This window comes from Labrus bergylta, chromosome 3 (assembly GCF_963930695.1).
Source record: "Labrus bergylta chromosome 3, fLabBer1.1, whole genome shotgun sequence".
NCBI lineage: Eukaryota > Metazoa > Chordata > Actinopteri > Labriformes > Labridae > Labrus > Labrus bergylta.
This window is the reverse complement of record NC_089197.1, coordinates 8,082,722-8,109,609: the sequence shown is the minus strand read 5'-3', so window position 1 is coordinate 8,109,609 and position 26,888 is coordinate 8,082,722. Positions and strand designations below refer to the sequence as shown.

At 45.8% G+C, this 26,888-nt stretch overlaps 1 protein-coding gene across 6 annotated transcripts in view; it reads left to right on the top strand.

Annotated features, from left to right (window-relative positions):
* Window positions 1-26,888, top strand: part of vps13c (vacuolar protein sorting 13 homolog C) — a 63,676-nt gene that overhangs the window by 25,301 nt on the left and 11,487 nt on the right. For 4 of the 6 annotated variants that reach the window (XM_065952597.1, XM_065952595.1, XM_065952596.1 and 1 more), the window contains 47 exons: window positions 83-236; window positions 339-455; window positions 717-820; window positions 956-1,123; window positions 2,827-2,862; window positions 3,672-3,976; window positions 5,379-5,526; window positions 5,619-5,727; window positions 5,863-5,996; window positions 6,749-6,905; window positions 7,112-7,191; window positions 7,337-7,396; window positions 8,657-8,810; window positions 8,931-9,050; window positions 9,133-9,236; window positions 9,782-9,949; window positions 10,233-10,537; window positions 10,779-10,926; window positions 11,573-11,711; window positions 11,891-12,012; window positions 12,706-12,872; window positions 13,167-13,420; window positions 13,551-13,780; window positions 14,002-14,094; window positions 14,428-14,667; window positions 14,772-14,903; window positions 15,347-15,436; window positions 16,225-16,380; window positions 16,616-16,880; window positions 17,031-17,191; window positions 17,303-17,424; window positions 18,856-19,153; window positions 19,422-19,811; window positions 20,705-20,809; window positions 21,172-21,327; window positions 21,568-21,693; window positions 21,787-21,920; window positions 22,310-22,436; window positions 23,199-23,434; window positions 23,510-23,654; window positions 24,692-24,832; window positions 25,135-25,216; window positions 25,549-25,618; window positions 25,696-25,807; window positions 25,893-26,006; window positions 26,158-26,291; window positions 26,425-26,506. In XM_065952597.1, the coding sequence (XP_065808669.1) occupies window positions 83-236; window positions 339-455; window positions 717-820; window positions 956-1,123; window positions 2,827-2,862; window positions 3,672-3,976; window positions 5,379-5,526; window positions 5,619-5,727; window positions 5,863-5,996; window positions 6,749-6,905; window positions 7,112-7,191; window positions 7,337-7,396; window positions 8,657-8,810; window positions 8,931-9,050; window positions 9,133-9,236; window positions 9,782-9,949; window positions 10,233-10,537; window positions 10,779-10,926; window positions 11,573-11,711; window positions 11,891-12,012; window positions 12,706-12,872; window positions 13,167-13,420; window positions 13,551-13,780; window positions 14,002-14,094; window positions 14,428-14,667; window positions 14,772-14,903; window positions 15,347-15,436; window positions 16,225-16,380; window positions 16,616-16,880; window positions 17,031-17,191; window positions 17,303-17,424; window positions 18,856-19,153; window positions 19,422-19,811; window positions 20,705-20,809; window positions 21,172-21,327; window positions 21,568-21,693; window positions 21,787-21,920; window positions 22,310-22,436; window positions 23,199-23,434; window positions 23,510-23,654; window positions 24,692-24,832; window positions 25,135-25,216; window positions 25,549-25,618; window positions 25,696-25,807; window positions 25,893-26,006; window positions 26,158-26,291; window positions 26,425-26,506 (7,194 nt within the window). The remainder of the gene's footprint in view (window positions 1-82; window positions 237-338; window positions 456-716; window positions 821-955; window positions 1,124-2,826; window positions 2,863-3,671; window positions 3,977-5,378; window positions 5,527-5,618; window positions 5,728-5,862; window positions 5,997-6,748; window positions 6,906-7,111; window positions 7,192-7,336; window positions 7,397-8,656; window positions 8,811-8,930; window positions 9,051-9,132; window positions 9,237-9,781; window positions 9,950-10,232; window positions 10,538-10,778; window positions 10,927-11,572; window positions 11,712-11,890; window positions 12,013-12,705; window positions 12,873-13,166; window positions 13,421-13,550; window positions 13,781-14,001; window positions 14,095-14,427; window positions 14,668-14,771; window positions 14,904-15,346; window positions 15,437-16,224; window positions 16,381-16,615; window positions 16,881-17,030; window positions 17,192-17,302; window positions 17,425-18,855; window positions 19,154-19,421; window positions 19,812-20,704; window positions 20,810-21,171; window positions 21,328-21,567; window positions 21,694-21,786; window positions 21,921-22,309; window positions 22,437-23,198; window positions 23,435-23,509; window positions 23,655-24,691; window positions 24,833-25,134; window positions 25,217-25,548; window positions 25,619-25,695; window positions 25,808-25,892; window positions 26,007-26,157; window positions 26,292-26,424; window positions 26,507-26,888) is intronic. The other 2 variants (XM_065952599.1, XM_065952598.1) reach the window with 1 other exon arrangement.

The following is a 26,888-nucleotide window of genomic DNA, read 5'->3' as shown; positions in this document are numbered from 1 at the left end:
AGATTTAAAATGTGTGTGTGTGATAGTAAGTGATCCTAAGGTGACCACTGGTGTCTCTCCGTTTACCTGTTTTCTGTTCCAGGTGGAGTTTTCCTCTCTGCACTTCCTCCTCCACACTAAAGCTCTCCTGTCGACCATCAACTACCTGAACAGCGCCATGCCGTCGAAACCCGGCGCCGCCCGCGACCAGGACGCCAAAAAACAAGAAGTGGAGAAGATCGAGCAGGGCAGGACAGGTGAGTTCAGACTGCTCACAGGTGTGTGTGTGTCTGTGTGTCCCCGCCCCCCACCTCCCCCCTGACAGGAAGTGACACATGAGGCTTCTGCTCTCTCTGCAGTGTCTAAATCAGTCAAAGATGGCGGCGTGTTCAGCTTCAAGCTGTTTGCCATGTTGGGCTGCTTCCGCGTGGAGGTGTGTGATGACCGCTGCAGCATCGCCGACATCAGAATCCAAGGTGAGAAAACATGATATGAGCAGCTGTTGACACACGGCGCGTATTCAGCTTAAAGTTATTAAAAAGTGGAGATAAGCGTCTTCTTCATCCTGCTCGTTCTCAAAGGTTATTACTTTATGTCTGTGTTGAAGATCTCAGTTTATTATGTTGTTTGTTTTTGACATTTTCTTTCTTCATTAGTTATCTATTTTTACATTTTTTGAGCGTGTTGGAAGTAGGTTAAATATCATGTGGTGACGCCTCGCTGTCGCCGCCCTGCAGGAATCGATGCGTCCGTGTTGGTGCAGGCGAAGGAGACGGAGGTGTTCGCTCGGCTCCGAGACATCGTGGTCACAGACGTCAACCCCCAAACCATCCACAGAAAGGTCAAGAACTGTTTTGTCTCATTGCTTCTTTTCTGTCTTGACGAGTCTGATGTTGAGCTCAGCAGGTAATAACTGGATGACATAACCAGATGATACTAAACCCCCCCCCCCCCCCCCTCCGTTCCCTCCTCACAGGCGGTGTCCATCGTGGGTGAGGAGGTGTTCAGCTTCAAACTGTCCTTGTACACGGGGGCGACTGAGGGCGAGGGTTACAGCGACATGTCTAAGGTGGACGGGAAGGTCACCCTGCGTCTGGGCTGCATCCAGATCGTCTACCTGCACAAGTTCCTCATGTCCCTCCTGGTCAGATACTTTACATGCCTTCTTTGTATCCAAACATATTCTATATGATCTGATTGAACACACGGTGCATTCACAAAGTCCTCACAATCTCCAAGTGTGTTAAAGCTCATGTTTCATCAACACTTTCTGTCCCACAGTAACAAACAGGAGTTCAGAATAATTTGCACGTTTCTTGAAAACGACTGAAGTATTCAAAAACTGCACTCTGGTTCTTAAGTTAAAGCTCAGTTTCTATTTCTCTGTCCATGTGTGGAGCGAGAGTCTTCACCGCCTCCTGTTGTATGAAAGTGAAAGATGATACCCCTCGTGAAAGATGCCACCATATTGTGATTTCATTTGGAGCAAGATTCTGTAGGGATTGAGTGCCGCTGTTTTCGGCCAATCACAGCTCATTTCAGAGCAGGGCTCTCCTATTGGCTGTTCTAAAAATCTAGCTGCACGTTCACGTCCTCAGAAAAGCCGACACAAAGGCGGAGATCCCGGAGACCGGTGACCCAGAAGAACCCGAGAGGTCACCCTGCAAAAACTCACATTATGAGCCTAAATTCCACCAGATGTGTGTGATCTCCGTCTCCGCTCCGTCATGGCAGCAGAGCTGATAGGTTTTCATTTTATTTAATGTGTGTGTGCTTCCACTGGCTCCGCTGTGCTGCGTCTCAGCTCCGTCAGTCCGCAGCAGATATGCACGGCTCCTATTTCGCATCAATTTAGCACAGAAAAGAACAAACGGGACAGGAAGTCAGACACCGATACAACATTAAAACATGCGGTTTATTTTCAGAATAAAACACTCAGTTTTGACGGTTCAGAACAACGACCGTATGTGTGTTTGTTGTTGATGTGTTTTAAATGGTTTTAATACAGTTTCATACCACGTCGAATCAACTCGCTCTGTCTCGAGTAAATCTGTAAAATTACCGCAGGAATTCAATTGTCTCTGCACTCCAGCTGTCCGGCCGTGCTCGCCGTGCTGCAAACTGAGAACACAGCCTGTGGTTGTTGACGGACGAGCAGTGCACAGAGCCGTAACAGACCGGAGCGGACACACAGTGCTCACGTATCTGGTGGAAGTTCTGGTTTAGCCAGTGTATTCTTCTATTGCAGTTGTTCCCAAAGTGGGGGTCGGGAGGATCGCGAGACAATATTGGGGGGGGGGGGTGGGGGGGCTGCACATGCCTTTCAAAAATACAAAATTATTTTTTAAAATTAGTTTCTATTTGATATGATACTCATTATTGTAAAGATATATTCTAAAAAGTCGTTCCATAAAGGTTCTGGAGACGATGGGGGTCTCCAGTCTGTAGTACCTTTATTTTGGGGGTTGTAGGCTGAAAAGTTTTGGAACCCCTCGTCTAATGTATACCCAAAAATATTCTATTAGACTTATTTAAACACAAATTCACCTGGACAGAAAATAAGGCCTGGACTGTAATAAGTACAAATATCTGACAAAGAGTCTTCAAATGAGATGCACTGACTTATTTAGATATAGACATCTCATTTCAGGACACTCAGCAAGTTGTAAGATAGAGTAAAAAATATTCAAAGACGTAGAAACAGGAGGAATATTAAAGATTATAAAGAGTAATGTGTGTGTTTGTGACTGTAATGTGTCAGTGAGCATGTTTCCTGTTGCATGTTTCTCTCTACAGCTTGGTGTGTCTCATGTTTCTGCTCTGTTTGATGTGTTTTTCTTCCTCCAGGATTCTTTTAGCTTTCAGTATGCGTCTGCTGATGAGGTACAGCTTCCAGCATCGACCTCTGACCTGCATTCAAAACCTGCTGCTTTAGCTTTCACTAAGAGACTCCACCGCACCTTCAGCCCACCTTAAAAATATCATCTGGTTCAAGGTCATCAGCAGTAGGACATGTCCCCGTGTACTCGAGGTTGATAAGAGCATTTTGATTCAGTTTGCACTCAGTTTGACTCGGGGGACAAAAAAAATCCAGCGCACGTCGATGTTTCTCATCCAGAGGGAGATTTAGTTTCCACGGCCTGTTTGACACGATCCAGGAACTCATGCTCTTCATGCACAACATACGACAGTTATTCTCCATCAGTGCTATGCAACTCACTCAGCTGCCATCATCGACCCCCTCACTGCCCCCTCCCCCCCCCTGCCTGTGTGACCTCACTCCCCCTCCCTGAAAAAAGGTCTCTAACTTTTTGAACTTCATTTCTGTCACAAAAACATTGTTGAACCTTTGAACCTCTGCTAGATGTTCTTCTTAGACTTATGAGTCATAAATAAAATATTAGATTTTTAATATCTTCACGAGTGCTGCCCTTAGAGTTACACTCGTTCAGGATTCAGCACCCAGTTGTTGGTAAGTTGAGTCAGATGTGTGATTCTGATTTTATAAATCTGAGGTTCAATCGTTCATTTGAAGCTTTTTGAAGCAGAAATGACCGAACGCTTTGTCCAGGCAGTGAACGCCTCACAATGACTCCCTTTGACTCCCTTTGACTCCCTTAACTGTGTTTCTCTTCATCCTGTGACGCCGCATCGTTTCCCCATCTCACTCCTGATTTGCTCTCCTCCTCCAGATGTTCGTCGATAACTTCCAAACAGCCAAAGAGGCTCTGAGCGCCGCCACGGCTCAGGCGGCAGAGAAGGCGGCGTCCAGCGTTCGGGGCTTCGCTCAGAAGAGTTTCCGTCTCTCCATGGACATCAAGCTGAAGGCTCCGCTCATCATCGTCCCCCAGTCGTCCACCTCGCAGAACGCCGTGGTGGTGGATCTGGGTCTGATCACGGTGGGGAACAGCTTCTCCCTGCTGCCGGCTGACGGCTTTTCTCTCCCGGCGGTGGTGGAGAAGATGGACGTCAAGCTGACTCATCTGAAGCTCTCCAGGTATGAACACCTCTGAACACACTCTGACGATCATCAACAATTATTCAGAGTGAGCAGGGACATTATGTGTCAGATGTCAGAAATCCTTCCTGAGCCCTGATTGGAGGAAATCAAAACAAGCAGACAAACTGAGTTCTTATTGGATGGAGGGTTAATTCACTTTCTAGTTTATTGAAGGTCGTCGACCAGAAAATGACCTTCTGAACTGCAGAGGCATTTTAACACAGACTGCTCTTACTGTTACACCCACATCTAGGATACCACCTAACACCTTTTCACAAGGTGCCGACTTGAGCTTGTTTATCACATTTCTCGTCTTCTGACTACTCAAAGCACTTTTACCCCGCAGGTCACACCTACACATTCACACACTGATGGTAGAGGCTGCTGTGTAAAGTGACCATCAGAAGTAACTAATCCCATTTATACACGTTCATTTGCGCTGTTGAAGCAGCAGGAGCAATTAGGGGTAAAGTTTCCTGCTTTTGCTGACAATGACAAATCAGACATGTGGCTGCAGGAGCTGGGGATCGAACCCCCAACCGTTTGGTTGAGAGACAACAACTCTACCAGCTGAGTCCACAGCTGCCCCTGTAACCAGATGTAGCAAACCTAAACATCTCACATGGATAGAGAAAAACTAGAACACTAGTTGGAAGCTCATCCTTGAAACATTTTACTTGTTGGACAGATACCTACAGTGAAACAACAAGGGTACCAGGTCAGCAACATCTCAATTATCTAACATTTAAAAAGAATGGTTTTCATTGAGTGACCAATCGGTACATGACCCCTCCCAGGCGCCCATCCACTGATACGAGTAGAATATAATGCAGACGCAGAAAATAATAACTATCATGACCAAGGTCATACCAATAAAAAAGTCTACTTTACTATATGTCGTTATTCCTTTATTCAGTTCACCATTAGCTGCCACAAATGCAGCAGCAGCTCTTGATGGGGTCCACAAACAACAAACATACAAACATGTACATCAATTACGACAAATATAACATTCAACCAACGTAACAAACACAAGGGTGTTAACTCGCCGTTAGCAAGGTAGTTAGTTCTCCCACTCCATTTGTATTATTGACTGAAATAATTGATGAGTAGTCCATAATTCATCATCCATCCATCTGTCCATTATCTCACACCGCTTTTCCCATTCGGGGTCGTGGGGAACTGGAGCCGATCCCAGCTGTCATTGGGCGAGATGAGGGGTACATCCTGGACTGGTCGCCAGTCAATCACAGGGCTGACATGTTAGCTTGAAAAAAATGACTCAATACTTCTTAACAACTACCAGAATCATTGTTGATGTCTAATGCATTCAGACAAGATAAAGTCCACACAGACAGAATCAGAAGTCTGATCCAGTCTTGATTAAATGTGTTCTCAGGACCACACTGAAACAAGGCTCCTCACAGCCGGACATCGAGATCCTCAAGCCAATCAACTTAGAGCTGCTCATCACCAGGAACCTGGCCGCTTCCTGGTTCACAAAGATACCTGGAGTCAAGGTCCAGGGAGTCATCCACTCCCTCAATGTAAGCTGCACGTGTCCCCGGCTTTAGTTTGAGGTGTGCTTGTTTTGTTTTTATGAAGAAGAACTAGAGAAAGTGTTTGGTGTGTTGATCAGATGAGTCTGGGCGAGGAAGACCTCGGTGTGCTGATGAAGATCATGGTGGAGAACATTGGCGACGGCAGCGCAGAGCTCAGCATGGACGTTAAAAAACAAGTGGCTCAAGGTAACTTCACTCTCAGTGCATGATGGGAAATGTAACGACGATGCTTTTTCTGGTTTCGTTCTTCTTCATGAGGCTCTGAAACAAGGTTTGAAGACGGAGAAATGTATTTATATATTGAACTGTTTACTCCCTCAGACAAGGCGGAGCTTGCCGAGCAGCAGGTGGACGTGTTGCCGTTGGAGACGGAATCTAACAGAGTTCTGGTCACCACCAACGGAGATCTGACTGAAAACACCGTCAACGTTCTCCTCAACTTTGAACTCAAAGAGGTACAACAGTTGGGAGAAGTTTAGTTTAGACGTCAGATATGATGAGGAAGAAGAAGGTTTCATACTTTGTCACGGTCACAGTCCTCCGCTTGTCCAGCCGCTAAAGTCTGGAGTTCTTTAAAAATAACTTTTGTTGAAGGAGTTGATGCACTCAGAAAAGCATCGAAGGCAGGATGAGTTGCATTCAAAGATCTCTGTGTTACTGACACCAAACCCCAAATGCAATCGGGCCCGAAAGATGGTGGACTATGCCTGGGCGGGGTGAAGCCAGAGGAAACTCTGGTGGAGGTCGTAGCCGTCCTGACGTGCAAATCGGTCGTCCGTCCTGGGTATGGGGGCGAAAGACTAATCGAACCATCGAGTAGCTGGTTCCCTCTGAAGTTTCCCTCAGGATAGCTGGCGCACCGAGTCTCGCAGTTTTATCTGGTAAAGCGAATGATTAGAGGTCTTAAAGCCGGAACGAACTCAACCTATTCTCAAACTTTAAACGGGTAAGAAGCCCGGCTCGCTGGCTTGGAGCCTGGCCGCCCTGGTGGGCCACCTTTGGTAAGCAGAATTGGTGCTGCGGGATGAACACCAAATTGAATGCTAATGCTAATGCTACGTTATTCGCTCATCCTGAAATGTCCTTTTGTGATGTTGTTTTTTTTTTGCCCGTGTTCTTTCTGTAAACGTTCATGATTCTGTAGATGTAGCTTCTGCAGTTCTGACCTCCCCCGCTGATACCCCTGATTCTGACCCCCCTTTCCAAGGTGTTGCTGACCCTGAAGAAGCCCAAAGAGCAAAAGGAGTCCCCTTTCCTGGTGTTTCACGTGGCTCAGCTTGGCATCGACACCAAAGTCAGGAAGTACGACATGTGCGCCTCCACGTACATTAAAAAGATCACCTTGGAGTGCCATGAGTTTAAAGGTAAAGACTTTCAGAAGACCAGAGCAGCAGGTCACTTTTAACCATCCTTCCTCTGTGATTTACAGGCTGTTTCATTAGAGGAAGCTTTCTGTGGATTCTCTACCACTCTCTGTTTGAAGTCTTCTGTTATACGTGGTCAAACCTATCGCCATGTGCAGTGAGGATAGATCTGACCGTGTGATTTGTTTTGTTTCCATTGGTTTCAGACTGGAATGGCGAGCCGCTGTGTCTCATCAGCTCGTCGGTGGAATCAGGAACTGAACTTCTCAAAGTGCAGTATTTCCAGGTGATGACAGCCGTAACTCACCTTTAACACCACGACCTGTTCAAATACTTAGATGTGCCATCACCTGTCAGAGCAGAGAGGAGAGGATTACAGGTCAAACCTTTTGAAACTACCTGACCCTTTCTGTGTTTCTTTGTTCCCTCAGGCCGACCGCTCAGGACCAAACTTCTCAACCATCTACAAGAACACAGAGAAGATGATCAATGTGAGTTCATCCAGTCTACACTCACATATTCTCCACAGAAATGTACAGTCTGTGGTTTGGGAAAGGCTCTGGTTTCTATTGGTAGTACTTTCTTAGTCAGAGTAGTGTTGGCCAATCACATTTCAGCAGGATTACAATTTTTACTTTTTGGAAACCGGCATCATGATGTTTTTATCTGCAAACTTGTGAATGAAAGTAAATCACAAGAAACTGTTTCTTTTTTCAAAGTAAGCCAAAGTGAAGTCTCTGTGCGACTCACTGTTTACATTTGAACTGAGACTCACCTGATACAGATCATGGAGCGCTCCTCTGGGGGGATGTAACCAAAACATGACACTGTTTATTTTTGCAGAAATATCTGGAGGGGTGGATTTCATCTCACTTTTTATCTGAAAGAAACAAAACAAAAAACAGCTGCTTCTCAAGCTGCTAACTGGACTGTAAACAATGCAGCACATGAAAAGGGAACTTTAAGGCCCTGAGTAAACTTGCTTTTAACTTTGTGTATGCGAATGCATGACATCAGTTGGTTGTGCTCCTACTCAGAAATTTACGCTACCCGTGCGCCAGATTCAATATGCATTTAACCACGAGGAGCAGTGTAGAGATGTATGGTGATGAGACCAGAAATGAGAACATCGGAGACACCAGAGAGCTGCTACAACAATGGTGGAAAGATTTGGTAGAAAAGTTAATACATCGAGTCCACAACTACCCCGCACCATGATGTGTCATTGCTGTTGCATAGCAACAAGCAATGTTTGCCAAAATAGCTGGAGACAGATCATCTCTCCTTCGGTGTCTTTACACCATATGTTTTATGTGGAGCCCCCTCTAGAGGAATCCTCCAGTAGCACACGTTGTACAAGGGAAAGTAAGCAAGTCGATTTGAGCCCTCAGTAGTTTGTTGCTAACTGTGGCTGTGGGGCTGTTTCCATCTTGTGTTCGCGTTATCGGCAGGCCAAGTGTTGACGGTTCTTTTTGGCTATTTTGGACTGCAGGAGCTTAGTGAGGGCGATCTATTTTCCAGATGGTGGTTTAATATCTGCTGGGGAACTTTAGCACTAGGTCTCACTACAGAACCATAAATAAGCGTTGCATTCGTAGTCTTATTCCCCAAATATACTGATTAATTTGGACTTCCCAGATTGAACTCTGAAGTCACTTTCTGGACACATATATACACTTTAATCACAGCCCTTGACTTTTAACACATAATTACTTCACATATTTTCTCTCTCTTTCTCTCTCTCTCTGTAGGTGACCTTCACCTCTCTCGACCTCATGCTCCACACTGAGGCTCTGCTCTCATCCATGAATTTTATTTCTGCGGCGCTGTCGTCTGCGAGTGTCTCGTCTCCAGAAAGAGAGATCCGACCAAAGACAGAGGACAAGACTGTGTCAGCAAAGTCCAGTAAGCAAAATCACACACATATATACAATGAGATCACATGGCATCCCAGTGTAAGTGTAGTGAAATCACTTGAAAGATGATAGCTGAGTTTTTCATGGTGTTGTACTTTCTCCCGTCCAGCTGCCCTGGTGTCGCCTGCAGACAGTGAGGTCATCGACCTGAAGGTGATGATGAACCTGGGAGCCTTCAACGTCCTGGTGTGCGACCGGAGCTGCAACATTGCCGACATTAAGATCCAAGGTACCGCATCGCACATCCTGCTCAGTTGTCTGCTGTGAATATTCAACACTAACCCTGATTGTATCCAACTCTTATCTTTCAGGTATCAATGGCTCTCTTTTGATGCAAGGACCACAAACTCACATATCAGCCAGTCTGAGGGATTTCCTCGTCCTGGACATCGATCCAAAGACCGTTCACGAGAAGGTCAGTGAATGTGGCTCTTAAAAGATCCCATTTAATCAGAAATTACATCAGCCTGCTCAGCTGCATGCCTTCTCGATAGAGCAGGGGTGGGCAACTTGCGGCCTGGGGTCCACATGCGGTCCCCATCAACCCTCAACGTGGCCCTCAGGAAAAATTTTGCATTTCAATTAATTGGAAACATGAAAAAAACATGACAAAATCTGCCATGAATTCATGAAAACCAGAAATATGTTCATAATAATATTTGATCACTGGTATATGTTGAGTTAAATTTGAAACATAATTGCCTATAATCGTTTTTGTATCCTACAATTTGGCCCCCCTGGCAGTGAGAATTAAATGAATGTGGCTCTTGCTGGGACCAAAGTTGTCCATCCCTGCGATAGAGCAGGTGCCAACAGGTGCCTACCTCTTCCTCAAAACGTCACTTATCAATAAATCCTTCAGACGGGAGCTTCTTGGTGTGCGGGTCTTGTTTGCTTTTCTTTACCTTGATGTCTCACACCCATTTATATTTAAAGTAAAGTAATGTATCCGTCCTTTAGGCCATCTCCATCGTGGGCGATGAGGTGTTCAGCTTCACAATGAGTTTGACGCCCAACGCCACAGAGGGTGCAGGATACTCCGACACCTCCAAAACTGACGGCCGACTGAAGCTGAATGTGGGCTGCATCCAGGTGGTTTACCTGCACAAGTTCATCATGTCTATGCTGGTGAGTTCCACACACTTAAGTTACAATGAGTTCAAAATACTTACTTTACTAAAAAAAACCATTGGATTAGTTTTAACCTGCTGTTACTTATGTAACTACGGTTCTATGAATCCTGGATGACCACCAGAGCTTCTGATCCTCTGATGACACCTGAAGATATTGACTCTGGCGGTCAGGAAGGATGAAGTAGAATCTGAACTTTAATAACTGGAAGTAAGAGCTATTAGAGTTTCTTTCTTTAAATATATTCCTTTTGTGTTCTTGTTTACGTCTTTCTCTTCAGAACTTCACCAACAACTTCCAGACGGCTAAAGAGGCTCTAACCGCTGCGACGGCTCAGGCTGCGGAGAAGGCGGCGTCGAGTGTCCGAGACTTCGCCCAAAAGAGCTTCCGTCTGTCCATGGCCATTAATCTGAAGGCCCCGCTCATCATCATCCCCCAGTCGTCCACCTCCCTTGATGCACTCGTCATGGACCTCGGTCTGATCACGGTGGGAAACAGCTTCAGTCTGCTGCCTGCCGATGGATGCCCGCTGCCGGCTGTCATCGACAACATGGAAATCCAGCTGAAGCACCTGAAACTGTCCAGGTCAGATCTGATAGAAACATCACAGGCAATAACATGTAGGGCCTGACGGATAGGGAGTTTTTGGGGCTGATACCAATACCCATATTAGGAAGAGAAAAAAAAATCAGATACAGATATATCAGTCGATGTCTTTGTGTTAGTCGGCTATAAACAACAGGAGGAGAAATTCAACATATTTGGAGTAATCGTTCTTCTCTTCACACTTTTGACGGTCTAATCTAAACTTTGGTGATCTCATTAGGACCTGCATCGACCCGGCTACGAGTCAACCCAGCATCGAGCTGCTTGAACCCGTAAACCTGAACCTAAACATCAAGAGAAACCTGGCAGCTTCCTGGTACAAGAAAATGGTTGCCGTGGAGATCGATGGAGATCTGAAGCCCATGAAGGTAGGAGGAGGAGTAGGAGGAGGAAGAGAGGAGGAGAGGTAGGAGGAGGAGGAGAGAGAGAGGACGAGGATGAGGAGAGGTAGGAGGAAAAGAGGGAGGAGATGATGATGGGGGTTTTGAAAATATTTAGCTCAACTCATCCTGAGGAAAAAATGTAAGCAAAGCATTCATTTTTTTAACATAATCGTGTCAGCAAAGATAATAATTCAAGCAGCAGGATCACTTCATCGCCTCTTTTCTACACAGTCTCCATTAAGAAGCATAAATAAACTTAACACCTGACTGTGACTGTCTTTGTTTGTCCTGCAGCTTTAAAAAAGCCTCATCGTCAGTCTTTTTTTAGATTGTTTTGTAGAAAAGGGTTGACTAGATTTCCACACTGTGACGGACTCTGTCTGTTTTTTTTTTTATGCAATCAGTTGACTTGTACGCCACCGAAGGTACAACCGGTTTCCCCAGTGCTGGTGTGTAGAACTACTAGTGTCCTCTGTGTAGTGAAAACTGAGATCAGCTGGTCTGTAGTGACCCGAGTCCCCTTAGACATCACCATCAGGATCAGAACGTAGACCTTAAATATGCTGATTCAGCTGTGTGTGATCAGCAGGGTGCTGTTTAATTAGAGCTGGTGTCTGTGCTCGGTCTAAAGGTGAAGCTGAGTCAGGACGACCTGAAGGTGCTGCTGAGGATCCTCACGGAGAATCTGGGAGAGGCAAGCAGCCCGGAGTCCGCTGCCCCCAAACAGGTGGCCAGTCTGCAGGCTCGAGCAGTAGGAGACCCCGACACAGGTCTGACAGACTCTATCTATCCAGCATGCACACATCATCTTCTTTATTGTTCATACAGTACACATATATATTAATTTAAAAGATTCTGTTTCACAAGAGAACACAATTGATTTTCCTTTTCTATTATTTTTCTTGATTTTTTGTGTTCTGTTGATGTGATTTCTGTTTCCTGTGTTCAGGCGATGTTGGGAAAAAGACAGTGAGCAGCGATGAAGACGAGGAGGAACCTCTGGAGACCATGAAGTTCAACTTCAGCATCGAGTCTCTCGGTCTGGTTCTGTACAGCAGCGACCCCAAACAGGTGAGAGGAGCTCGAGTCTGTCGCTGCTGCTGGACCAAAAAAAAAAAAAAAAAAAAAAAAAGTCATGACGCTAATCATGTGAAATCTATGGTGGTGACGTGATCTGACCGAGGAATTCAGGCTCAGCTGGTTCTGCTTAAGTTTTAATAATAGTCGTGTCAGGATCAGCTGGTCACCTGTAGCCTTTTCACACATGCACTAAAACTCCTTAAAAAGGTCCTGAAATTCTCATGTTGAACGCAAACGGCTGCAACTTTCACCCACTTTTTCCTGTCCAGCCCCCCTTGTTAAAATTCCCAAGAGAAGTCGGGGTGGGGCGTGTGTGAGTGCCGGTAATCATTGCAAGCGAGTGGGAGGGTGTATTAAGGACTAATTTCTGCTCTACAATTTGTTATTTTCCCCTCATTCGTTGATACTGTAAATACGTCTAATAACACAAATCTTTAAAGTCATGGCATGAACATTACATCCTCCTGTCCGTCAGAGGAAACTACACGCCATGTGTGACCTTTGTGAATGAGCCTTTCAGGAAGTTTTCAGGGGCAGAACCTTTGTAGTAGTGCATGTGTGAAAAGGGCTCTGTTTCAGGTTCAGCTGGTCCAGGAGCAGCGGGTCACTGATAAGCTGTGGTGAGCGGTGAGCACTCTTTGTCGTTGGCTCTTATGAGTGATTGTCGGTCCTCTTCCCCTGCAGCCCTCTGAGCTCCGGCACCAGGAGAACCTCAGACTGGGCGAATTCGCTCTGCACCTGCTGAAGACTTCAGGGAGGACAATGAACAGCGGCAGCATGGAGGTGACCACCATCCTCACCAACTGCACGCTGGACGATCTGAGGAGCGGCATGGAGAGAGTGACATCACGGTAGGAGTCACATGACCGCTGGATTCTGTCTGTCAGGTCTGTCTCACTGAGAGGATGATCAGCATGAGACAAACTTTCTCTTCTTCAGATTTCTGTTCAGAAGTTAATCAGCTCCAAACCTCTGCTGCCCCAATGTGTTGCTGTGCTCTGATCATATCATGCACTTTTCTCTAGAAGGAAAATCCTGTTGCATGTAAAAACACGGCGTCAGTATTTAATTATTTCGATGATGTAAGCCCCTGTGTGGGTAACTCTAACCTTTGTGGGGTTTTTTTTTGCCCCTTGTGGCTGCAGGATGCTCGGTCGCAGAGATGAGCAGAGCTCCGAGGCGATGATCGATTTGACGTATCGACAGAGCGCCGCAGAGAGGGAGGTGGTGGCTGTTCTGCAGAAACTCTACCTGTGTGCCAGCGTGGAGTTTCTCATGGCCGTCGCCGATTTCTTCTTGAAGGCTCTGCCGCAGACACCGGCTCAGACCGCCGCCTCCACACAGAGCGACAGACTGCCGCTGAAACAGACCGCTGAGCCGCGAGCCGAGCCGAAGACGGGTAAGACCAGGATATCGATAGGAAAGGAAAATTAAGAACAAAGCAAAGAAAAACGAGAAACAAACACAGTGTCTTGAGTTATTCATTAATCCAAGAAGCAGTTTCAGACAGATCTCTGTTCTCTCTGCAGCCTCGGCGGTCAGGACTCGTCTCCGGGCGGTGGTGGTGGACCCGGAGGTGGTGTTTGTGGCCAGCTTGATGAAGGCAGACGCCCCGGCCCTCGTGGCCTCGTTCCAGTGCGACTTCTCCCTGCAGGGCGAGGCGGACGGCACCCAGAACATGAGAGCCAACCTGAGGGAGCTGAAGGTCCTCGCCTGCCCCTTCATGCGATGCAACGAGGAGGACAAGGCCGTCACAACGGTAAGGTCACGTGACCGACACCAGGGGTCACTGTGACTGCAGCACGCAGCAGCGCCTGCAGATCAAGAGTTTGAAGGAGAAGTTGTATTTTTTCATTCAATCTCTTAACAAAAATACAACAAGCCTAAGTCACATCAGAAACAGAATCGTCCCTGTTTCCCGCACATGGAGACAACTAAAAGAACGCTCTCTTGACTGATCAGTCCCACTCTGTCCATCAGGTGCTGAGACCCTGCTCCGTCGCCTTGGAAACCAAAACCCACCCAAGCCAACCACTGAGCGGCTCTGTGGTGGTGGAGGAAGTCATTGTCAAGGTACGCTCGTTGATCGATCATGGATTTAAAGTGTTTTCTCCTGCAGAAGCCAGGAGGTCAAACTGGCTTCTTAACATCTGGGTTTGTCTGGATTTGTTGTCGATTTTCTGGACTCTGGGCTCACACCTGATTATAACCCTGCATTCAAGTGCTCCTCTGATACTCAGAGTTAACAAATTGAGATGTAAATTGTTCAACTTTGCTGAGTTCTTCAGGGTTAAGCGTCGGAGTGGAAACAATATGCACATTGAAACCAAAACTAATCCAGGTCACTCCTTTTTACAGCAACAAAGGGTCATTGAATCTCTCATCTGTTCTTCTGTTTTCCTGCAGATCTCTCCGTTCATCCTCAACACGGTGATGACGATAACGGCCGCCATGACGACGACGAAGCAGCAGCAAGATGAGCAGAGCGCCGAGTCCAAGCTGGACACCTCGGACCTCTGGTCTGTCATGAACATCTACGGCTGTAACTACTGGTTCCTGGGCGTGGACCAGGCAATGGAGGTCACCGAGAGCTTCACAGTGCAGGACGGACGGAACGAGGGCGAGAGCTTCGCAGCGGAGATCAAGGTCGGAGAGACGTCGGCTTCTCTGATAATGGAGTTTATTCTGAAACTTCATCACTCTGGGTGTCGTTTTATGCATCCTGCTGATGAGTTGTTGTTGCCCTACAGGTGGTCCAGGTGACTATGGAGTCCGGTTTAGGTCACCGGACCGTCCCTCTGCTGCTGGCCGAGTCTGCCTTCAGCGGATCGGCCAAAAACTGGTCATCTCTGATGCAGCTGAGCGCCGACATGACGCTGGAGGTGAATCCTGATCCTTTATTTCTAACATGGATGCTGATTACTGAGACTCTTCAAAAAAAAAAAAAAAAGACAAACTTAACACCAGGAGCTGAAATATATTTAAAACTTGTCATTAATTTATTCTAAGAAAGGTTACCGAAATATATAGTGGGAGTGTCACCCATCTGGGGGAGGGGCTACTGCCCTTTGTGATGTCATGAAGGGTAAATCTCAATTCTGAGTATTAATGCCTCTATTCAGACTGTCATTTCAAGTCGTGACATTACAACATGATGATGTCACAGCGGTACTGCCAGCACTTTTGCAGAAAAGAAAAAAACGTCTGAAAAGTGCTGATGATGCACATTACTGCAGATGCAAAACGAAAATGAACAAAATGACAAAGTATTCTGATGTATGATGCATCGTGCTGATATGTGTTGTGTGTGTGTGTGCTGATGCAGGTGAACTACTTCAATGAGACCCATGCAGTGTGGGAGCCTCTGATTGAACGGGTGGACGGCGGCAGCCGCAGATGGAACCTGGAGCTGGAGGTAAACCTGTTATCTGTCTGTTGATAGCTACTGAAAACCATCTCTCATCATCTCCCTATCTATCGATTGTCTATACCGCTTATCCCGTCTGGGGCTGGAGCCAATCCCAGTTCACATTGAGCAAGAGGCGGGGTTAACCTCGGACAAGTCGCCAGTCAATCACACGCTAGACAAACAAACATGCCTACCAACTCTACATGCAATTTAAGGTTCGAGTATACTTCCTTTTGAACCACTCATACTCACGGACAACCGGCTGCCTCCTGAACGTAAATGTTGACTTACTGGCCTATGGACAACGTGTGTTACTGGAGTATTCCTCTAGAGGGAGCACCACCATATTGCATTTTGTGAACGTGGACGTGCACAACCAACGCTCCAAACCACCGCAGGTTACGCAAGGCTGACGTCATGCGTTCACATGTTTGGGCTTCAGAGTCATAAGTTAACCTGACGAGCATGTGTTTGAACTGTGGGAGGAAGCCGGAGTAACCCACACATGCTCAGGGAGAACATGCAAACCCGACCTCCTTGGGGGGGGGGATGTCTGAGGCTACAGCACTTACCAAAAATGAAAAAGTTAAACATTTTCCTTTTTGAATTACAAAGAGAAAAAAAAGCTTGCTGGTGAATTTAACTCCTGGACTTTTTACTGTGATGTGACAATGCAGACCGCTGTGCTCCCCAGGTTTTCTACTTATGATGGTGTTGATATTAAATCTGCATAAATGACTATCATGTTAAATAAACTTGATAAGAATCCATGTTAATTGTCTTTGATCCTGCAGATGAAGAACAACCCAGTCAAGGACAGGAGTCCAGTCCACGGGGACGACTTTGTCATTCTGCCTGAACCTCGCACGGCCATCAGCATCTGCTCCAAAGACACCATGAACATCACGGTCTCCCAGTGCACCCTCAACGTCCTGCAGAACCTCTCCAAGGTGCAACGCAGTGATAAATGCTTCTTAAACTTACAAACAAGCAAACAAGAGAAGACCTACAATCTGGAAAAAAAAGTTCTTCTTTTATTCAGAGAGTGAAAACATGAATGTTTGCACAGCAGAAATAACTAATAAGAACATGTACATGAACCTTGTGTCTTGTGCTCTTGTGTTTGAGTGTATTGTTGCAAAAAGAGTTGTATTTAAATCTGCTGTGTTTGCGTTTTCCGATCAGGCCTTCTCAGAGGGCACAGCCTCCACATTTGACTTCTCTCTGAAGGAGAAGGCCCCCTTCACCATCAGAAACTCTCTGGGGATTCCTCTCATCGTGCAGCACGGCGCCAGCCTGAGGCCCGTGTCCTCGCCGTCGCTGGGAAAGCTGCACGAGCTGCAGGTGGATCAGAGCATGGACCTGGAGTACTCCATGATCCGGCTGTCCTCACGGGGAAAACTGTCAGCTCTGCAGCGGCAAGAGAGCTGCCTGTTCAACCTCAGCATCGGTCAGGACGCCCTCTCCTTCACTTCATTATCTGCAATGCTTTAGTTAATGTTAAAGTGCTGATACCTTCACTTCCTATCGTGTAGTTTTGAAGCAGGCTGCATGCTATAACAGGTTAGAGACCGTTAATGATTTGTCTTTTATCCAACAGTTCCCTCGGGTTTCAGCGAGATCGCAAACATTGCTGTAGACAAACCGGGTCGCCGTCTCTACAACATCCGCGGCCCGATGGAGCAGGATGCGGTTTCTGTGCTGATGCAGATCGACGCGGACCAGGGTAACAAGGTCATCACTGTCCGCTCACCGTTGCAGGTCTGAAACCCACACACACACACACACACACACACTCAGGACACTTCACCACACAGACCTCTTAAAGTCTGAATATGTCGTCAGTGTTAACTTTAGTTTTTTCCTTCTCAGATAAAGAATCACTTCTCTGTGCCGTTCACCGTCCTCAAGTACTGCCCCACATCCAGGAGCCTGCAGAGCATCGGGCTGGCCCAACCTGAGACAGAGTTCCACATCCCATTAGAAACATACAGGTAGCTCCACACTGACTTCCTGGGTCAGCTGCACAAAGACACATTTGTTAGCATGCAGCACCATCAATGTTTTATGATTCTGGTAGATACTCCCTCTGAAGGTTATCACATCCCCTCTGCTGCTCTGAGTGTTTGTGTTGTTTTTACACATACTCTAAAACTTCACATAAAAGCCCATCCCAGTGTAAGGCCCAGTCCCTTTGACTAGCCTGCTGTTGCCACATGTTCGGACTAATGAAGGCAGCTCTAAGTTAGAGTCTTCTCTGACTGAAATAGTGAGTGGATCAAAAATAAGGAGGAAAATCAGCACGAGACAAAAATTAGAGACAGGTGTCCAAGAAAGACAGAATAATGCTCGTCTGTATTGACGCCTGTCCCAGATAAAGGCAGAGTAATCTCATAGACCGAAGGAAATAAAAGCCTGGGCTATGAAGAGACGTTTTACAGTATAATAATTAAAGAAAAGCTGCAATATGTGATCAGGATCTCATGGTTCTAAAACACTATTTTCATAGATTTGACCATTTATTGTCAAATGAAAATACAGCTGAACTTTTCACTGATGGCTCTGTTAAAGAGCGACATGCCACAGCTTTCCAGGGAGCGCTACGCTCATGAGGGCGCACCAAAAGCCTTTAGACCTGAAACGTGGAGGCTGGGGGTTGTGGAGATTAGAGAGTAGGAAATCGAGATGAAACGCCTTGATGTGAGAATGAGCTGAGGTTGTTTAGTTTGTGATAAGAAGAAATAATTCAGCCCGTTACAGCTGGGGAGTTTGACTTTAGTGTCCTGCATGAGCTCTGCCAACATTCAAATGTAACGTTTGATCCAGACTACTGTTGTCTCTCACAGTTGGGCATTACTGGTCATTTTTTATTAGTAAAATAAAAGCTACACTTTGTGCTTCTTGAAGGAGCAAGACTGCAGGAGAAATGGAGGGAATATGAGACAGAGGGGTGAAGCTTTAATAGAGGGAGCTAGTCGGTGAATTAAAGAGAGAACAAATACAGAGGAGAGAAATCCAACTTTCTATGCTCATATCTTTTTGTTGTTGGTGTCTGCATCTTTTTTATTTATGCGTGTTTTGCTTTTGTCCATTTATTCCTTTAAGCTGAAATCTCAGAGTCAAAAAGTGTCCTCCTTTTGGGCTTTATTTTTATTATTTAAACTATTCTTTACGGCTCTGCAGATGTCTTTGGGTTCCTAGTTGAGCTTCTGACTTCCTCTCGTTCCTGAACGAGAGCTTAACTTGTCAAACTGAGAACCCTGGAGCTCGCTGATAACATCCTTTATGCACGGTTGATCCAGCAGACAGAGGGAGCGTGTGTGTGCAGCCTGTCTGTGAGAGTTTCCTGCTGCAGGTGCTGCACCAGGTGTTCAGGAGAATGTAGACACTGAAATGTTTATCCCCCCCCCCTGTTCCCCCACCAGGTGTCAGCTGTTTGTGCGTCCAGCAGGAAGCCTCGAAGGTCAGTATCGCCCGTCCTCCACCTGTGTGGCGTGGAAGGAGCAGGTGCACCGCAGCTCGGAGGTGCAGTCCATGCTGCAGTGTCCGGCCACCGACAGCAGCCTGATACCGCTGACGGTCAGCACACTGGCTGTCCCCGACGACCTCAGACACATCGCCAGCCACGGAGAGGAGGACTGGGACCCGGCCTACGTCATCCACCTCCACCCTGTGGCCATGCTGCGGAACCTGCTGCCTTACACCCTGCGCTACATGATGGAGGTAAAGAATGAAAGGAGTGAAACATAGGTGATGATAAATCCTGAGCTAAAGAAATCTAAACTTGGAGCGCTGGTTGTTAGAGTGCACGCACCATGTATGGAGGCGGTAGTCCTCCAAGCGGGCGGCCCAGGTTTGAATCCGACCTGTGGCTTCTTTCCCGCATGTCATTCCCCACTCTCTCTCTCCCCAATTTCTGACTCTATCCACTGTCCTATCTCTCCAATAAAAGGCACAAAAACGCCCTAACCTTAATGTTTGGTCTTCTCAGAACTCTGCAGACTCTTATGAGCTCCAGGAGGGCAGCACGTCCGACCTCCTGAACGCCCGTGTCGCCGGCGAGATCGTGTCCCTGGTGCTGATGAGGTATCAGGGCCGGGACTGGCACGGACACATCCGCATCGATCAGGAGATTTCCGAGTTCTTCGTCGTGTGCCTCACCTGCGACTCGGACACCAGCGTCACCATCGACGTGAGCATCCACGTGACGAGGACGTGCGGCCGCGTGCTCCTCTCCGTCTTCAGCCCGTACTGGATCATCAACAAGACGTCACGAGTGCTGCAGTACAAATCGGAGGACCTCAGCGTGAAACACCCGGCTGACTTCAGAGACATCATTCTGTTCTCCTTCAGGAAGAAGAACCTGTTCAGCAAGAGCAAGGTGAGCTGATGTCTGCCTCTTCTCCTCTAAAAAACTGCTTTTTATCCATAAAACATTCGGCTTTCAGGGGGACAGGTGGTTTATATTTTAATGATCCTAGAAATACTCAAGTAGATATTATCCTACTTTTATCTTTATTGTTTTCTACCTATGTAATCTCAGCCTTGGTGCTTTAGGTTAGACCTCTTTAGTAGTTTTTTTTATTTTGAGATTTCCTTAATTCTGGTCTTATTGGTGTCTTTTCTCAAATTTTGAGCGTTTACATGTTTTACCTTTAAGATGACCAGAGGTTCTGTTGTGATTTTTAACACTTTAAACTGCTTAAAGGTCACATATTCTCCTCCTCTTCAACCAGTGTAAATAAGTCTCAGAGCTGCCCAAAACATGTCTGTGAAGTTTCTTGTTCTAAATCCACTCTGATCCTGTATTTGATCATGCCTATAAACTCCTCTATTTCAGCCCTGCTCAGAACAGGCTGTTTCTGTGTCTGTACCTTTAAATGTAAATGAGCTGTGTCTGACCACGCCCCCTCTCTGGAAGTGCTTGGGTGTCTCGGGCTTTCTCGCTCCATGTCCTATTGTTTACGGTGAGAAGGCAGACTCAGAGGGTAGAACAAACACCTAGCTGTGGAGTGTCACCCACCTGGGGGAGGGGTTACTGCCCTTTGTGATGTCATGAAGGGAAAATCTCCAAACAGCCTGTTTGAGCACACATTTTTTGAAAAGTGGAGCAGGCAAAAGACAGAGAGGATGGACTTTTCTCATCATTGGGGGGTTTGTAGACAGACTAGAGACACATATTAGTGTCAGAGAATCATGTAGAAGTGAATTCTACATATGTGACCTTTAACTGTGTTGTTTGTTCTAACAGCAGACTTGTGTGTGTTGTTTCAGCTCCAGCTGTGTGTCTCCACCAGCTCCTGGTCTGATGGTTTCTCTCTGGACACTGTGGGGAGTTATGGCTGCGTTCGCTGTCCCGCCAGCAACATGGACTTCCTGGTAACTCCAATCTTCCCTCAGGATCATCATTAACTATAATATGTCCATTGACAAGTCAAAAGTCCGATAATAATTTTGACAAAGAATTTCTTAATTTTCAGAACAATAATGCAAACTACCTTTTTCCTTCAGCTTTAGAAATGTAAATGTCTACCCTGTTTTTTACTTTACTTTTATTTTGCTACTGAACTGAAAATCTGCTGCTCCGACTCAAGAACTTTACAAATCTGTTTTTTCTACGATCCTGTCTGACCTCTTTTTCTAATTTTTATAGACAAGACAAGGAAGTGACTGACGAGACATCTGCGTCTTTCCGTGGGCTTCATCACTTTGTGCGTCAACGTTTTTGTTTGTGTGTCCAGGTGGGAGTCAGCATCCAGATGAGCAGCTTCAACCTGACCAGGATCGTCACCATGAGTCCCTTCTACACGCTCGTCAACAAGTCGTCGTATGAGCTGGAGGTGGGGGAGGTCATCAACCACAACTCTGTCAAGTGGCACTACATGTCGTCCACCGAGGTGAGCACGGCGCCTTCTTAGATGGCCAATAGACCAGAAGAGATTGAGTAAAAACTACAACTCTCAGGGAGCATTGCTCCAAGAACCGTCCTGTCAGGAAGCTTACTATGTGATCACTTTAAATCCACACAGGAGCAGAGTTTGAATCTAACTATGATGCTGCTCCTGATGTCACAGAATCTTTATTTAGACTTTTACCATGACCACACCAAAGAATCTTTGTATTGTTGCTTACCGCAGTGCCTCCCTCTGTGGCCGGAGAACACTTCAGGGAAGTTGTGCATCCGCGTTGTGGGATCTGAATCCACCTCCAAGTACTTCTTCTTTAACAAGCAGGATAACGGCACCCTGCTGAGCCTGGACATGGTGAGAGTCTCTGCAGGACCAATCACATGAGAGATTTCATTACTCTGCATGGCTTTTTGATGTGAAGCGTTTGTGTGTATTTTTTTTTTTTAGTGCGGTGGGATCATTGTGGACGTCAACATGTCTGATCTGTCCACCCTCATAAGTTTCAATGACTACTATGAAGGAGCCGCACCGGCCCTTCTGCTCAACCACACACCCTGGGTCACCCTCAGCTACAAGCAAAGGTCAGATGTTTACACACACACACACACATTTTTAGCAACTCTCTCAGTTTTCAAATAATTCCCATTTATTAAGTAATGTTTCTCTCTGTAATTTTTGCTGCTCAGACTGAATATAACCTATCCTTTAAGTGCTGTGCTCACATGGAGTGAAGGAGAAACATCACATTTTCAGTTCATTTCGGGGGGAAAAAAAGCCAGAAATATCAAACATACGTCTGACACTAATAGAAACTTTAGGAAAGCAAGATCATCCAAGGTGTACGCAACACTAAATATGCTGCTGAAGTCATAAGTGAAATGTCTTAGTAAATGTCTTTCTGCAAAATTTCTTCTGACCTTTTTGACATTATAAATGACACCTAACATACTCCTCACTTTTTCTTCTCCAGCGGCTCATCTGTGGCTCACCAGTTGAAACCTGGCGAGGCTCGGCGGTTTGTTTGGGACGACCCGGCCGGCGTCCGAACCCTCAGCTGGAACTGCATGGAGCATTCTGGAGAGCTTGACCTGCTGAAGGTCGGACACTGGGGGGTTGCTTTTATTTCAAAAGACATGATAACAAAGAAATGTTGGATCGAAAACTACCTAAAAATGTCCTTTACAAATATGTGAAAATGAGCTCCAATATTGTGTTTTCTTATACTTCAAGTTTTTCTGAGCCTCTCTTATTTCCTGTAAAAAAATATAAATATTCTTACTGATTTAGGAATATCTTTCACACTAAGTAGGTTTTTTTTAGCTTCGTCTGATGCCCCAAAAGTGGCAAATGAAATTAATTCGGGCAGTTTCAACCAAATGTAAAATGTAAAGGACCAAGTGTAGTACCCTGAGGGATCCCACAAGTGATTAATCAAGTAATAAAAAAAACCCGCTGACACAGCAATATTTCTCTGTCACGATAGTATGTTAAAACAGGCAACAAGTGAAGGTTGGAGGAAAATTTTAGACCAAAATATAACATTTTTACCTATTTGCCCAAATTTAAAAACTGTATCCATTGAGGGAAACAAGCTTGCAAGAAAGATTAAGATTTTTATATTTCTAATGTTGTATTTTTTAAGCTAGTTTTACTAACCACCAGCACAGCTTTTAAAATATGTAAGTAACACACATTTCTCTCCCAGTTTAAACTTTTTTAAAGCATCTCATAGTCACCTACTAAGCAGTATTTCTGTCTTTGTTTTCTTTAATGAGAGCCGGAAGGACCTTTAGTGAAAAGATTAAAAAACAAACATAGTCTTCCTCTGACATTGTGTCGATTTCTGGTCTCTGGTTCAGGACGATGTTGGTCAGTTCGCCTATGACAGCCTCTCTCAGGTCCACTGGGTGTCCTTCCTGGATGGACGCCAGCGGGTGCTGCTGTTTACCGAGGACGTCGCCGTGGTGTCAAAGGCTCGACAGGCAGAGGAGCTCGAACAGTTCCAACAGGAAGTAAAGGTGTCGCTGCAAAACCTCGGACTGTCGCTGATCAATAACACGAGCCGACAGGAGATCGCTTATATCGGCATCACCAGGTAAACACCGTCACATCAGCAGGTCAACACACCAGCAGGTAGACAGGCTCTGAACAATGTGTTTGTGCGTTACAGCTCCGGTGTGGTTTGGGAGATGAAGCCAAAGAATCGCTGGAAGCCTTTCAGTCAGAAAAACATCAACCTGCTGGAGAAAACATACCAGAGTCAGCTGGACGGGAAGACCGAAGGAGGCTGGGTCAAACTGGAGCCCAACCTGGAGGTCAGAGATCGACACACATGATCGCACACTGATCACTACATGTGACAACCTCATTCTCACATATATGAGAGGGAAACTAAACACTTAAACACCTTGCAACAGCTATCTGCCTCGTCTTAAGGTCCAACTGGAAATGGTGCTGAAGATATTCCATGTGTTATGTGTCTGACTGTCAGCTCTTCCACTCCCTGCTGATGTAGGGTTAGGGTTAGACACACAGAAAGGGGAAATTTGTCTCTTTAAGCAATAGACGTTCTGGATGTTAAACCTAGAGATGCTTCGAATCAGAAAATCAGGGCTACTTCCTAATTATTTTCGTCCACGTTTTTCAAGGCCAAATTCAATGTGAGTTGATATATTTCACTTGTTGCTAGTAGTCCTTCCTCTTGAAATGTCACCGGAACATACGTGTACAAACTGCATGTCACTGATTTTTTCCGGAGAGGGTGCGAGACTCTCGCACTTCCAACAGTTTCCATCAGGTTTGACCATGAAAACAAAAAATCTCCTTTCTGAATCAGCAGTTAAGTATACTCGCATGCAAGCTTTAAAATGAAGCGACACAACAGATATATATATTGATTCCTGACAACCGTGCATGCCACATTATTTACTGATGTTTGCACACAGGACCAATATCGTCAAGTCAATGCATCTCCAGTGAAACACCTCATAATTACTGCTCTTCAGATTCTTTGGCAATTGTGAATTGGACTGATTTTACAGTGACGCTTATTTGCATAGAAAGAGGCCGATTTTGCACCAAATGTCTGCTTGTGCTCTTGTTTCAGTCATGCAAACAGCACTGTAACAGAGACACTGTTTGCTTGGCACTTCAGTTAGGGTATGCAACAACCTGCAAGTCTGTTGTCTTGTTTCTATAGATATGTTTTCTTAGTTTCAGTTTTGACACGCTGACGTATTATACAAACAAAGGTGGATCTAAACTCCGCGGCATTCCTTCTTGACCTTCAATCATATTTCAGTTGTTTCTCCAAATGAGGTGAGTGACAGTGTGTGATGTCACTGGTCGACAGGTGAACTTTAACGCAGCCAACATGATGATGCGACAGCCAGTATCCTGCCAGATTAGGAGGAACTTCCTGTCTGGGATCCAGGTGGAGTTCAAACAGTCACTTCACCAGCGCAGCCTGAGGGCCCAGCTGCACTGGCTGCAGGTAAACACACACACATGCAGACACACACACACACACACACACCCCTTATTCAGTGCATTATCCTCCTATCCCCCTCTATATAACTGTGTAATAATCAATTCTCTACTAGTGCAATAAACATTCAGCTTCATTACTGTGACACCTGAATGTTGTACTTAAGGAGAAGCATTTCCTAAATAATTCATGTACATCGTACAGTCACGACAAAGGTCTTATTTCTTATTTTCTATTGTATTCTACAACCCCAAAATGCTCAGAACTACTTACTAACAAATAATAAACGGACATGTTTCTATTTGCAGGTTGATAACCAGCTTCCTGGGGCCATCTTCCCCATTGTCTTCCATCCAGTTCCTCCTCCAAAATCCATCGCCCTGGACTCAGGTGATCTTTTTAGTTACCTGCTTTTCCATCTCGTGGAGTCTCTGTCTTTTAATCCTGTTTTCTCACAAACCAAACTGAGCGTACGGAGCTCTACTTCAGTGAGAACGCTCATTAGTCCTCCTTTTCTGGATGCTTCTTGTGTAAAATGATGCTAAAGAAACCATTACATTTAAGATATACAAATCTTACATAGACACTCCATGATGAACTTTCTCTTCCTGCAGAGGTCACATTAACACGCTTGCTATCAGCTGTTAGAGACAGAACATGCAGAGTTAACAGTGAATGTTTGATGAAGCCGTTTATGTTTCTTCATCTTTCTGCCGCTGCAGAGCCGAAGCCTTTCATCGACGTGTCCATCATCACCAGATTCAATGAGCACAGCAACGTCATGCAGTTCAAGTGAGTAAGCGCCAAAAGTAAAAAAGAAAGAGTAAATCTAAAACTGTCACTTATATTAATGTTTGTGTGCACGTCAGGTACTTCATGGCTCTGGTGCAGGAGATGGCGGTGAAGATCGATCAGGGCTTCCTGGGAGCCATCTTGTCTCTCTTTACGCCGGCTGCTGACCCCCTGACGGACAGACAGAAGGTAGAGGCGGAGTTAATGTTGGAGATTCAACTCGTCGACACATCGACAGCACACAGAGGGTTAATGTGTTTGTTTTCGTTTCCAGACGCAGCTGATAGAGAAAGATCTGCAGGTGCTTCAGGTCGAGCTGACGGAGGCGTCGCTCAACGACACGTCGGGACTCAGCTTCTTTGAACATTTCCACATCTCACCCATCAAGGTGAGGAGACGGGCACAGGGTTTAACTTCTTTTTAGTTCACCTTTAAACTTAATCAGAGCTGAACTGAATATACTAACTCAGTATCTCCTGAATTATCCATCATGACCTGAACTCTGCTTTTGCATACCTCTTCTATATCTGATACTTCAGCTCCACCTCAGTCTGTCTCTCGGCTCGAGTGGCGACGACGACACGACCGAGGAGGTGGCGGCCATCAAGTCCTTTAACCTGCTGCTGAAAAGTATCGGAGCTACGCTGACCGATGTTGATGACCTCATCTTCAAGTGAGACTCTTCCTGCTGCTCAGAGTGTTTTTATTTGTTTTTTTTTATGTGGGGAGATGCATTCTGGGCTGTCAGTTTAAGGAAACATCCCAAATAAAACACTGAATCTCTGACGTCTGTCCGTCTCTGTCAGGCTGGCCTTCTTTGAGGTGAAGTACCAGTTCTACCGCAGAGACAAGCTGATGTGGGCGGTGGGCCGACACTACAGCGAGCAGGTATTTCAGATTTCTGTTTGTCTGCACATCAGGACCCACCTGTGTTTGATCATGTTCGAGTTAAGGAGTGTGTATATGCCCACCTGCCTCTGAAAATTTAAGGAGGACCAGGCTCTGGCTCAGTGGGTTTCTTGGTTCTACAATTCATTTATCAGACGCTTTTGATCCAAAGTGACAAAAATCAGAGAGTAGGTACAACACAAGCGAGGATCTAGAGAGGAGGAAACAACAACAGGAAGTGCAAACAAACAGCTTAAGTCTGATCAGACACACAGGTGCAACCAGGAAGTGACCAGAGGCAGAGCACTTTTTTATAGTTAATATATTGTCAACAACAACAACATTGACACTGATCTCTGGAGAGATCTAATCAGCATCAAAG